Source organism: Hipposideros armiger, unplaced genomic scaffold (assembly GCF_001890085.2).
Source record: "Hipposideros armiger isolate ML-2016 unplaced genomic scaffold, ASM189008v1 scaffold_285, whole genome shotgun sequence".
Lineage (NCBI taxonomy): Eukaryota > Metazoa > Chordata > Mammalia > Chiroptera > Hipposideridae > Hipposideros > Hipposideros armiger.
Window position 1 is genome coordinate 2,110,241 of NW_017731635.1, and position 12,078 is coordinate 2,122,318.

General features: G+C 47.3%; 1 protein-coding gene across 1 annotated transcript in view; it reads right to left on the minus strand.

The window, feature by feature from the left end:
* HLCS (holocarboxylase synthetase) overlaps positions 1 to 12,078 on the minus strand; it is a 192,607-nt gene that overhangs the window by 136,476 nt on the left and 44,053 nt on the right. Inside the window, exon 4 of the mRNA XM_019658628.1 lies at positions 6,679 to 6,950. Within this exon, the coding sequence (XP_019514173.1) occupies positions 6,679 to 6,950 (272 nt within the window). The remainder of the gene's footprint in view (positions 1 to 6,678; positions 6,951 to 12,078) is intronic.

Genomic DNA, 12,078 nt, shown 5'->3' on the forward strand with positions numbered 1-12,078 from the left:
GCTGTTTCTCTACTGTGAGGTCACTCAGCTATTAAATTAGTTCCAGCCCAATTTCTGTCCTCTCAGGCCGCCACTTCAGGGAGGAGGGCGTGGAGTGGAGTGAGTGAGGGCAGCAGACGCAGAAGAGAAGGGTAAAGAGGTGTTTGGGACTGACCAGATACGTGTGCAGAGAGGTGAAAAGCTGGGACTGGCCCCAAATTCTGAACCCAAAATACTAGCTTTCTTGAATGATGGTGACTATTCTCCTTGATGCCACTTCCCCCAAAATGTTTTTTGAAACTATTTTGGTTGTTGTTGTTGTTTTTTTCTGTTCTTTCCCTTTGCTTGTAGAAAGTCAACTGTCTCCCATACGAGGTTTCCTCAATGGCTGGGAGGCTAATCACAAAACCACTGCAGCCCTTTAAAGGGGTGAGAGGTTACTGGGAACAGAAAGGCTGGCTGGGTGGAAGGCGCTGGCTTGGGAAGATCACTCGACCCAAGGACTTGAGTTGAAGGTGCGTGGGGAGCATCGAGAGCCCCAGGTCTCACAGCTGAGGAAAGCAAATCCCTGGGCTGGGGGTTATACTGCCCAGGTACAGAGCTAGTTGGTGATCAAGTCTTCAGTTCCAGCATTTTCCCTACCAGACTGTGGGCTTTACGGCATCAGGAACAATGGCTGACACATAGCGACTGCTCAAAAAAATTCACTGACCAGTCTACTTCTCTCTCTCATCATTTATCTGCAGGGCCCACGTCTCTCGGCCGGAACTCCCGGTGCTGACCAACAAGGGCACACGGAGCCGCATGGACAGAACACACACTGGGGTTCACTCCTTCCATTGCATGGCGAGGAAGGAGAGTCCCCGCTCCATCATTCTCTCTCCAGTGCCTAACCCTGTGCCTGGTACACAGGAGGCACTCCATCAATGCTTATTCCGTGAATGATGAAGGCACACTTAAGCCTGAAAAATCGGGACTTAACGTGAAGGAAATAAACTTACTAGATAAGGAAATACAAGTTATTCCTTAGAAATAAAAAAAACAGCACACCCTGGGCCAGTTTATTCAGCATTACAAGTGCGCGAAGGAAATCAATATGAACAAGTTTGTGGTCACCTGGCTCACCACACACTCTGGCTTTACAGCATCCAAATGAGACTTGATATAAGTCATCAAAAAAGATACAATGAGTCAAATAAAAGACGATTCCAGAATTATCACAGGGACTCAAGTTACCCCCGAGCTCTGGTGCTCCATGGTCTAGCCTAACACCTTCCCCACGGCAAAGGCTCAATCATCGCTTACCAGGAAGTTAAAGAGAAGATACAGCACTGCTATCAGCACCATAGCAGTGAGCGCTCGGAGGGGCCTTTCCAGCAGTGGGGATGCCCATCCGCACCCCCTGTCTAGAGCCCACCACCACTGGCAGCTCACATGTGCAGAAGGCTTCCTGGGTCTGCAGCTGGAGGACGTGACCGTGGGACATAGTGAAGTTCACGGGGCCAGACACAGCGCTGGGCCCGTGCCCTTGGGACTCCATCCAACCAGCTGAGCTAACAGGTCACAGAGAAACCTACGGAAACGCACAGAAAGAAAACAAAAGGCGTCTAAAGTCGACCAAAATCAGCATCGCATCCGAAAGGCGGTACCGACAACAGAGTAGACAATGCATTTCATGGTCAGCAACATATGTCAGGGGAAATGGCAGCAGGAGGGGATACAGGGTGACCTTCCCTCTTCTAACCAGACTGGGTGGGGGGAACACAGCCAAGTCAGGCTACTAGGGGAACATCACTCACTTACATGGCTTTTGCTTTTTATCTTTGGAGGTGGGGACTCACGGGCCCTTCAATTGCCATGATTTAGTTATCAGCAAGCTACTCCCAACTTTCCCTCTGCTACTCACTCTCCCCAGAGCGCTCTCCTTTTTAATGAAGCACTAACATAGCTTTCACATTCACAAGGTGGGGGCCGGAGGTGAAGGTGATGCTGGTTCATGCCTTCACCACCAGCCTGCTCTCATACCCACAGGCCCAAATGTCTATCTTGCAACGCCTACCTCAGTGCCACGGTAGCTGAGCTGGCTCTGCAGCCATAGAAGATATGATGTCCTCCAAAATATCTGTTGGGGGAGAAATTTCCAAATCCTCCCAGATTTTCAGTAACATGAGAAAAATACCTCCAAGGGCACTGGGCAAGCAGTAAGACAAAACCAGTGTTACCTGTCAAGTAATTATTTCCACCTATGCTTTAAATCCTGTAGGCACTGGGGCTATCATAATGTGTATACTACGTAAAGGCCTCCAGCTCCTTTTTTTTTTAGCAATCTGACAAATAGAAAGTACATGTCTGTGGCAAAGACATTTAATTGTCCTCCTTAGTACAAAAGCCCTAATGTTCAGCTGGATTCATGGATGCCGAGTATGAAGACCACATTGATTTCCTAGCCTTCTTGGTAGGTACATATGGTCATGTGACTAGGTCCTGGGATACAAACAAAAATGTCATCAGCCACTTCTGGAAAACTCTGTCCAGACAAGATCTTTGATGGTTATTCACGTGGAACCATCAGAAAGAGTCCATTAAAAATGGAGGTACGGGGCCAGCCGAGTGGCTTGTTGGTTAAGAGTTGGCTTGGGACGCCAGCTTTTAGCAGCAGGACCCCAGTTTGGATCCCACATGAGGGCCAGTGATGCTGCACCCTCTACAGTTAAGGTGGTGAACAACAGCTCGACCTGGAGCTGGGCTGCTGTGAGTCGCTGGCAACGGCGTAGGCTGCAGTGGGGCTGGCCGTGAGCTACCGTGAGCAGCCGTCCAATGGCCGGCGAGCGATCTGTCTCACCCGGGAAGAGCACAATGACAATACCAACATGGGCCAGTGAAGCAACGTCCTCCACAACTAGACTGAAGAACAAAAGGACAACAACTTGTCTGTTCCCCTTCCCCGATTCCCCAATGCTGTTCCCTCCCCCCAATTCCCCAATAAAACTTTTTTTAAAAAAATGGAGGTACATCCTTCTTTACCCCCTCCACCTGCTAACTGGATAAAACTAAGACATAAATGCTTGGGTCACCTCTTGGAACCACCTGCTGATGGTGGCAGAGCAACTCACCTGGGTCCTTGACACTGTGGGACACCCATCTCAGTCCATCTCATTTATAAGAGAGAAAACTCTCATTTACAGGAGAGAAATAAGCTTTAATCCTGTGTATGCCCCTTTAAGTTGAGGATGTCTGTCTCACTCAGCTGAACCTAACCGTAACTGGCCTAGAAACTGGTACCTGAATGGGGTGTGCTAAGGTTTAGATCTTGTGCACAAGGATCGTCAGGGCACAAGAACCAAGACTTAAAAACTGCAGCCTAAATGGAGGATCTGGGCGGGGGCAGCTGGCAAGGACATAGGTCTCCAGGTTCACCACGGACAACCACTGTCATACAGCCTGGCCTTCTGTAGCTTGGGAGGTAGACAAGGTGTTTGCTAGAAGTTGTGTCATTATAGGAAATAGCTCTGAAAATTCAAAACATCAGTCCTTCTTGACACTCTAAGCAAAGTTCAATGAAAGAGAAACCATCGCCGCTAGAGCTAACCAGTGTTAAGGTGGAAAAGAACACAGATTTGATAAGAGAGGGGCTCTGTCGGCAACTGGCAGCTAATTAATTTGAAATAATGAATTTGGAGGAGAGCTCTACTACCAAAAAGACGAACGAGTGGGTCCCGGAGCACACGAAACCTGAAATATCACTGGAGGCGAAAATGATGAAACTGAAGCTGTCCTTCTTGGGGCACATCGTGAGCAGGCAGGGTTCTTTGGAAAAAATAACAATGCTGGGGAAAATATAAGACAGCAGGAAAAGAGGAAGCACAAATACGAGACAGACTGATTCCATAAAAGAAGCCATTGGCATGAGTCTACAGTAGTTGAGCAGGGCTGCTGAGGACAGGACAGTGTGGACGTCACTCATTCGGAGAGTCACCAGGAGTGGGAGCCAACTCAGCTGCGCGTGACACACAGGTACTTTCCCCTCCTTTCTTAGCAAGAGAGCGCCCACTGTTTAGCTGGTACGAGTCCTCAGGGTATGGGGGTGGGGAGTGGGGTAAAGGATGTCAGACACCTTACCATAAAGATCTATACCTAAAGTTCACTTCTATTCCAGTCCATTAGGAAAGCGTCACTCAGTTGCCACCGAAACGACAGATGTAAAGAAAGAAGCAAGCATGGAGCAAACCTGGTCCATGGTTTAGAAAACTCTCCTTGCCCCGCCTAGCTGACCCGCTGATGTGTTGTACCCTATAATGATTATAAACATCCAGAAACAGGAACACTGGTGTGATGACAGAGCTTGACTCTGTTCCAGTGATGACCCTAGGCACTGAAAGATGATGTAGGAAATTAGTCAATACATGTAAAGAACATAAAAGCAGTGTCTGGAAGACAAAAGCGTTCAATACATGTTAGCTATTATTATTATTACCACCACAATACACTGTTTCCATAAGGATAGCTTATGGAAGATCAAATGGAATATTAGCTGTAGAAATGTTTTTGGTCTTACTCTTAGAAATAAGCCATATGTTTCATTTATTTATCTCACAGTCCCTTTTTGGACGATTTTGGGTCATTTGGGAACCAAAGTGACCTCTTTAAGTTCCTTCTCCTAAGAAAGGCTGCAGTTCCCCTGCAGCCCTGGGACTTCTCAGGAGGCTGCAGCGAGTAGCTTTACCTCTCAGCGTTGGGGAGGAACCCAGGTGCGCAGTGGAACACCGTGGGTAAGCTATGATGAGCAACAGCTATTTATTCAATATGTGCTCTGGCCAAGCGGAGGGGCTAATCGTTAACCATCAAAGCCATTTCACTCTCTGCACTCTGCAGAGACCAGACAAGAAGAGACACAAAAAAGATTCTAAAACTCCCTCGGAAAAGTTAAAATATTTTTCTAATTTGTACAAGAGAAACTCTTAATCCGACAGAAGTTTCTGACTCTGCTACGGTCAGGCCCAGCTGTACACTTTTACAGACCCAAGTTGCTTAGGACAGAATTTTACCTCTTAAAAGAGGTTCAATATCAAAAAGGAACTGGCTGATACTCAAGGGCACTGACGCAGTGTACGTACATGGCACACTTTTCCATCCTAAGCACAGGCTCAGCTGGGCATCAGGAAACCCAGCCATCTGCTCCCACAGGAGGCTCCGTCTGCCCCCTCCAGCAGGGCACTCACAGGCCTCTTGGGAACGCACTGCCCACTACCCACGCTCAGGGACCACATAGCTCCAATGTCTCAAGATTGTCCAACATCAAATAGTCTTCACTTCTGACCACGGAAATAACAAAAATGTCGGGAAGTGCTGATGTTTTACTATCTGAATTTCGCCTCCCCAGATCTTGTGTTAAATGCTGTGTCTTGATTTTTTTCATGCAGAAAATGTAATTGTAATGGGGTCACCCTTCGATATCACAGTGTTCACCCACGTAACAAAAGACTATCACGGGGTTTATACCAGCAAGGAAAGACTGTTCTATCTACAAGAACTGGCTTTTTCCTTCTTCTCTATTGGGAAGCGGGGGACTGGCAGGGAGACGTGTGGAGGCAGGAGAGGTTGGGAACGCCAGGGGGTGGGGGGAACGTACTATGACGACACAAAAGCACTCAGTAAACAAGCTCTGTGCGTTACCATGGCATACAGTCCCCTTCCTGCTCCAGTCCACTGCTCTGCCAACTCCCCCACACGAATGCTTTTTCTACATCCTACACACGCACTAAAAGTGCCATTTCCGTGACTTTCAGTATGAGAGTCAAGAAATCCTCAAGTTATCTCGTCATTTTATATCAACATGCTATTAAATTCCAGAAATTATTAGGAAGAAAGGTCAAGATATTTCCATATGTTGAGTTATGCATCGACTTGTGCAGTCCCATGGGTAAAAGTGCCTAGAAACTGTGAATCCAGGTTTTTGGGAGGAAAGTTACATTCCTTACATTTTAGTCCCATGTTGAGGGAGGATGCTTTTCATACTCACTCCCTCTATAACTCTACTTTTTAAACTATCTCAACGTAAACGTATTAATTAACACTAACTAATTTGGGACTTAAAAATTGCTTTCATCTGGTTTCCATTTTTTAACCTTTAATCAAAGTCCAGGCAACAGAAGGAATACAAAGGAAAACTTGCAACAAGAGTAAGTTTCGAACATCCAAATGAGATTACAGATGCTCAAAAAATGTACTGGACAGGAACACACCAAAACAGGTTTTCAAAGCACAAAGCTCTAATTTGTTTCAATTTAACACAGCTCACATGTTGTTCAAATGTGCTCTCCTGATGGCCCTGCAAAATATCTTAAACGAAATATGTAACACTGGTTCTAATGACACAAAAGTAAAGTGATAGCTTGAACTGTAATGCCACCTGTTAAATGTGGGTTTTTCTTCATTATGTTCTTTTTGCCAAGGACATTCTGAAAGGCTTGATTAAAAAAAGAGTGACAGGCACAAAGACTGCCCATTCTTTAAAACACAAATCTTCGATCAAAGAACTTCATTCATTTATCTTTCTACATTTTAACTCTTCTAGGAAAGGGTGCTTCTATTTTGCTAGTGCATTTACGAGTTCTTATGCTGTACGGCTAGCCCTTCTCCCCAGCACTGGTCAGAGAGAACCTTCAAGATAACTGGACCCCGAGGAGGTCCAGAACTTACCCGTCCAGAAGATTCATGGTGGTTGATGTCACTTCAGCAAACAGAATTATTTTTCCAAGTTGCCTTGTCTGCAAATTTTGTCGGTAGATCTCTAAATCAAAATTATCTGATGAGAAGACATCCATGTCAGTCACCACAGGTATTGCAGTTGGGGTGATTTCGACTTCAGACGTGTAGGATGGAACGAACTTAAGGGAGAGCTTGCTGGATTTTATTATTCCTTCAGGGCCCATGTGTTCCCCCAGCCACTGCATAAGAGGATCCCGGATTTCCTGTGTCATAAAGAAAGAAATGGAAAGGTCGTAATTTGGCATTACGCTAGATGATGGTAGCTTCTCCTTAAAATGCCATGTTGGTAATATAAGTAGCTCATAATTCATGACTAATAAAAGCCAGATTAACATATTCCAAACATTTAAACTACTACACGGTAGACAATAAGTATGCTAAGCATGCTTATACTATAAAAATAAACTGTTCAGAAACCAGGATCCGAGGAAAGAAGTACAGCTCATTTTACTTTCTATCCTACGTTTTAGCCTAAAGTCTCGAAAGTCCCCTCCAGCTCAAGAGTTCACTAGCAATTATCTAGTCCTCTGTGCATTTTACAGAAAAGTTGCACCTTTATACTTTTGCTCCACAAGAAAACGTGTTGTACTGTCTGGAAGGAAAAAAGAAAACACAGGTGAAAGAATTCACAGAAGACAAAGCACTAAGATAATAGAGCATTTGGCCTAAGCCTTGGGAGGACCTCCACCTCCTCTGTCAAGACCAGCTGACCACCACTAGCCACTGACTGGCCACCAACAAGGGAGAAACAGGTTTTCACTCAGGGAAAATAATGGGGTGCCCAAAAGCTGCGTTCTCTTTGCCCTAGGTAGGGGGAAATAGAAAAGACAGAGGAACCAGTTAAATGACTTCAGAAGGAAGAAATTGGAAGAAATCCAGAAAGTGACAACATTTTACAGAACAGGAATCTTCAACAAGCCAATGCTATGGGGGGTCGGGGGAGGGGCAGAAAGCATTGGGGTGGGCGCGGGTGACTCAAAGTAGATAAGAAGGGGCTTTTAAAGATATAATCAAATACAACGAGTGGTCCTTTATTGGACTCTGGTTTGAATAAACTTGCTGGAAAAGACATTTTGAGACAACTAGGAGATTTTAATATGGATAGTATGTATTAGATAACAAAAAAGAATTACTGTCCGTTTTAGTAGGTATGATAATGGTACTGTGGTGATATATAAAAATGTTCTTCATGTTAGAAATGTGTATATGTCATATGTCTCATTACACCCACAATAGAAGAAGTAAATAAGTCAAAATGCTGGCAATCGTTAAATTTACGTGATGGGTATTTGGGTACTTGTTACACTATTCTCTCTAGTCTTCTAAATGCTTGAAAACTGTCATAATTAAAAGTTAAAAAAACACCAAGAACAGTAAAATAAACATTAGCTACTATAGAAATAACAGAGTCAACTAAACCACGTTGGCGACCCTTCATTCACAAACAAGACGGGATCCTACTGTACGGCAAGCGTTCTCGCGGGCACTGAGGGGGCAGCAACAGACAAAGAGGGTGAGGTCCCAGGCCTCAGAGGGTTTATGGTTCAGCGTGGGGGTCAGATGATAAGGCGTTCAAAAGCACAAGACACAGAATGTCAGACAGTCCTAAGTGCCCAGGAGAAAACAACGAGGCAAAGGAGAGAGGGAAGAAGTGCTGGTAGGGTGAAAGGGGGACCTACTGAGGAGGTGATGTTTAAGGAGAGGGCTGGAGGATAGAAGGGAGGTTGCTGGGATATAATTTTATAATCATATCATTTATACTTACTTATACGGAGGGGTTTACAGGTTCATTGACATAGAGCCAGGGACACAGGGTGAGCAGGGGAGGACCAGGAGCAACTTGGGTGGGATGAGGGGGCAGCGCTGCCCACACCGGGCAGGGCCCCAGAGCCACAGTGAAAACTGGAGCTTTCATTCCAGGAGAGGAGGGAGCCCTGGAGGGTTTCCAGGAGGGGAGTGAGGTGACCCGAGTCCGTGACAGCAGAATTGCTCCACTCTGAGGGCTGCGTGGAGAGCAGATTGAGGGGGAGCAAACAAGTGGAAGCAGAGGCCAGTTATAAAGACTCTTAAATTCCCCAGGAGGCAGGCGATAGGGCCTGGCCGGGCGGGGCAGTGGGCACGGTGAGAAAGGATGGGGCTCTGTGTACACGCCCGGAAGCAGCAGCCGTAAGATTTGCTGGTAGATCACACTGGGGGTACCAGAGGCAGTGAGGAACCACAGACAAGCCGAGATTTCTGGCCTGAGCCCTTGGAAGGCTGGGGCTGCTGCTGGACGTACCGAGACAGGCGCAGGTCCGAGAGGAAGAGCAATGGAGGGGCAGCAGGACATCGGGAGTGCAGGGGACACGTCCAGGCTACGGCTATAAATTTGGGGATCGCCAGATGACAGGTGATAATCTGAGACAGGCTGAGAGCGATGAGGGAGTGGCTGTGGATGAAGACAGGGGTTGTCTTGGTTTCCTGGGGCTGCCACAGCCAAGTGCTACAAACTGAGTGGCTTAGAACAACAGAAATGTGTTCTCACAGCTCTGGAGGCCGGAAGTCTGAGGTCAAGGTGCCATCAGGGCCACGCGCACTCTGAAGGCCGTAGGGGGGCTGTGCTCTAAGCCTCTCTCCTCGCTTCTGGTGTTGCCAGCATCTTTTGGCCACCATCATCACACGGCCTTCTTCCCTCTGCGTGTCTGTCTCTCGTCCCCTGCCTATAAGGACACCAGTCATACTGGATCAGGGCCCACCCTAATGACCTCATCTGAACTTGATCACATCTGCAAAAACCCAATTTCCAAAAAGTCACATTCACAGGTTCCGGGGGTGAGGACTTAATGTATCTTTCTGGGGGACACAATTCATCCCACAACAGGGATCAATACTTAGGTGTCAAGCAGATGAGGAGGAGCCTGCAAAGGAGACTGAGAATGCAAAAAGGAAATCGTGTGTGCGTGTGTGTGTGTGTGTCCAGGAGTCACATGAGGGCAGCTCTGCAGGCACGAGAAGGCAGATGATGACGGGGCAGTCAGAAGGGGCTGAGAGGTAACCGCTTGACGGCAATGGTGGAAGAAGAGAAAGTGCAGACCCCAGGACAAAACTCTGGCAAGGAGTTTCCTCGAAAGAGAAAAAAAAAGAATGGGGCAGTGGCTAGAGGGAGGAATGGAGTCAAAACAGGTCTGGTCTGGTCTGGTTTGGTGGAATAACAGCATGTCTTTTTGTTATAATATGAATGGTCCTATCAAGAAAAAACAAGAGGTGAACAGGTGAGGGTGGGACCTATGCTCAAGCAGAGAGGTCGGCCCAGGGAGCACAGCTGCTCCTCCACGGGATGGACAGGGCTCACATCCCCTCTGGGGACACCCAGCTCGGCTTCCCCACTGGGTCACAGCCCCTTGCCCTTTGCTGGCCGCACAGCCTTCCAGGACAGCCCTGGGCACTGACCTATGCTGCCACCACCTGCTCAAAGGCCGCGTGGAGATGGGAGTCCTGCTGCTGGGGGCTGATGACATCATCTTCTGATTCCTTCTATTTTCTCGACAGACAGGAAGCAAGATCATCAGCTAAGAGCGAAAAGGAGGACGGAGGTGTTGGGAGGCTTTTGAAGGGCAAGTGAGAAAATGAAAGAAGCAGGGGAAAGAGTATGAGGACCGGGAAGCATTCAGGAACCACCTAAGCTCAGTGGTTCTGACGTTAGAGTAGGCAGTCAGCACAGTTTGTGTTTTTGTGCAGCTGCGCTCGGCGACACAGCCATGCAGGATAGGCATGGAGAAGGCAGATGGCGTCAACAAGGCAGCGATGTGACTGACCCCCTCCACCTGAGGCCCTGACGGTCCTGGCCTAAGAGCTCAGCCCAGTGGACAAAACAGGGTGGGATGCTGCCAGAGGGAGGAACCAAGTGCCCCTCGAGGAGTGCACAACAGGAGGTGATCCTGCCTGAACGGGCACCAGAAAAGTCATCGGAAGAGGTCAGGCTGAAGTGAGCTATGGGGAGCTACAGCTGTATCCTGTACACATGCTAACTTTCTATCTTCGCACAAAGAACCAAGATGAATTTTCAATGGAATAGTCCCTGTTCATGGTTATTTCTTTGATATGCACTCTCCTTGAGGAAGAACACAGAATTAATAAGTAACACACAAAGGCAATGGGCTGAGTGTTGGTTCCCCCCAACACACAAAATTCATATATTGAAATCCTAATCCCCAAGGTGATGGCATTTGGAGGTGGGGCCTTTGACATCACGATGGTGGGGCCCTCGTGAAGGAGACTGGTGCCTTTACAAGGCCCCGCCAAGAGCTCCCCTGCCCTCTTGCCAAGCGAGGACACAGCAAGAAGATCTATGACCCAGTAGAAGGTCCTCACCACAACCAGCCAGGCTGGCTTCCCGATCTCACTCAGCCGTCCAGGCTCCAGAAGCGTGAGGAATAAACGTGTGCTCTTTACAAGCCGCCCCAGTCCGTGCTAGTCTGTTTGAGCAGCCTGAATTGACAATGACACCCCAGACCTCAAATCTGTCCGTTAGTTATAACCCGCCTCTGCTCCTTAAACTTTGGTCAACGCCCTTCCGACAAAGGGGGAACAGGCCGGAATGTCTTTCATCACCTTCCCCAGGGCGGCTGGGTGTCACAAGGGTACCACACAGGCAGAAGATATGTATCGGTGAAGAGGGTAAGTCACAAAATAGGGAGGTGAAATAATCTAGGTAACAGAAGTTTCTTAACTCCAGTTTTCATTAACTCAAGCAGAGTTAAGCCGTTATTCAGCAGGTATAGGCAACGTAAATGAATCCCCCATTCAAAGTCAATGAAAACCAGGATGAAGCCAAAAAGAAACAGTTAGCACCAGGTGGAAATTCCAGACCAGAATAAAGCAGGGAATCTCCTCTGGAGTGAATTATCCAACTGGCCATGTAGACATCACTCATCTAAGAAATACATATGGAGAGAGCTTCCGGCTGGTGAACACGAAGAAGTCGCCTGGAGAGGGCTTGGAAGCTCTGTCCCCTTTCCCTATATCTTATCCTAAGCATCTCTTCCATCTGACTGTTCCTGAGTTACATCCTTTTACAAATAAACCGGTGATCTAATAAGTAAAAAAAAAAAAAAAAGAAAAGAAAAGAAATACGTATGGAGTGCTTCCTGTGTCTCAAAAATGGCGCCACAGGGGGAAGAGAGGAGGAGAGACCAACATGCATACACTCAACTACAAGAGTATGACAAGTGCTAAGAAAATTCACTCAAACAATTCACATGTACATTTCCCTTTGGCGAAGTGGATCAACCCAACTTGCCAAATTTAAACACCTGTCCTTACTGGAATACAAGTTGGGAGCCAGATTCTCAA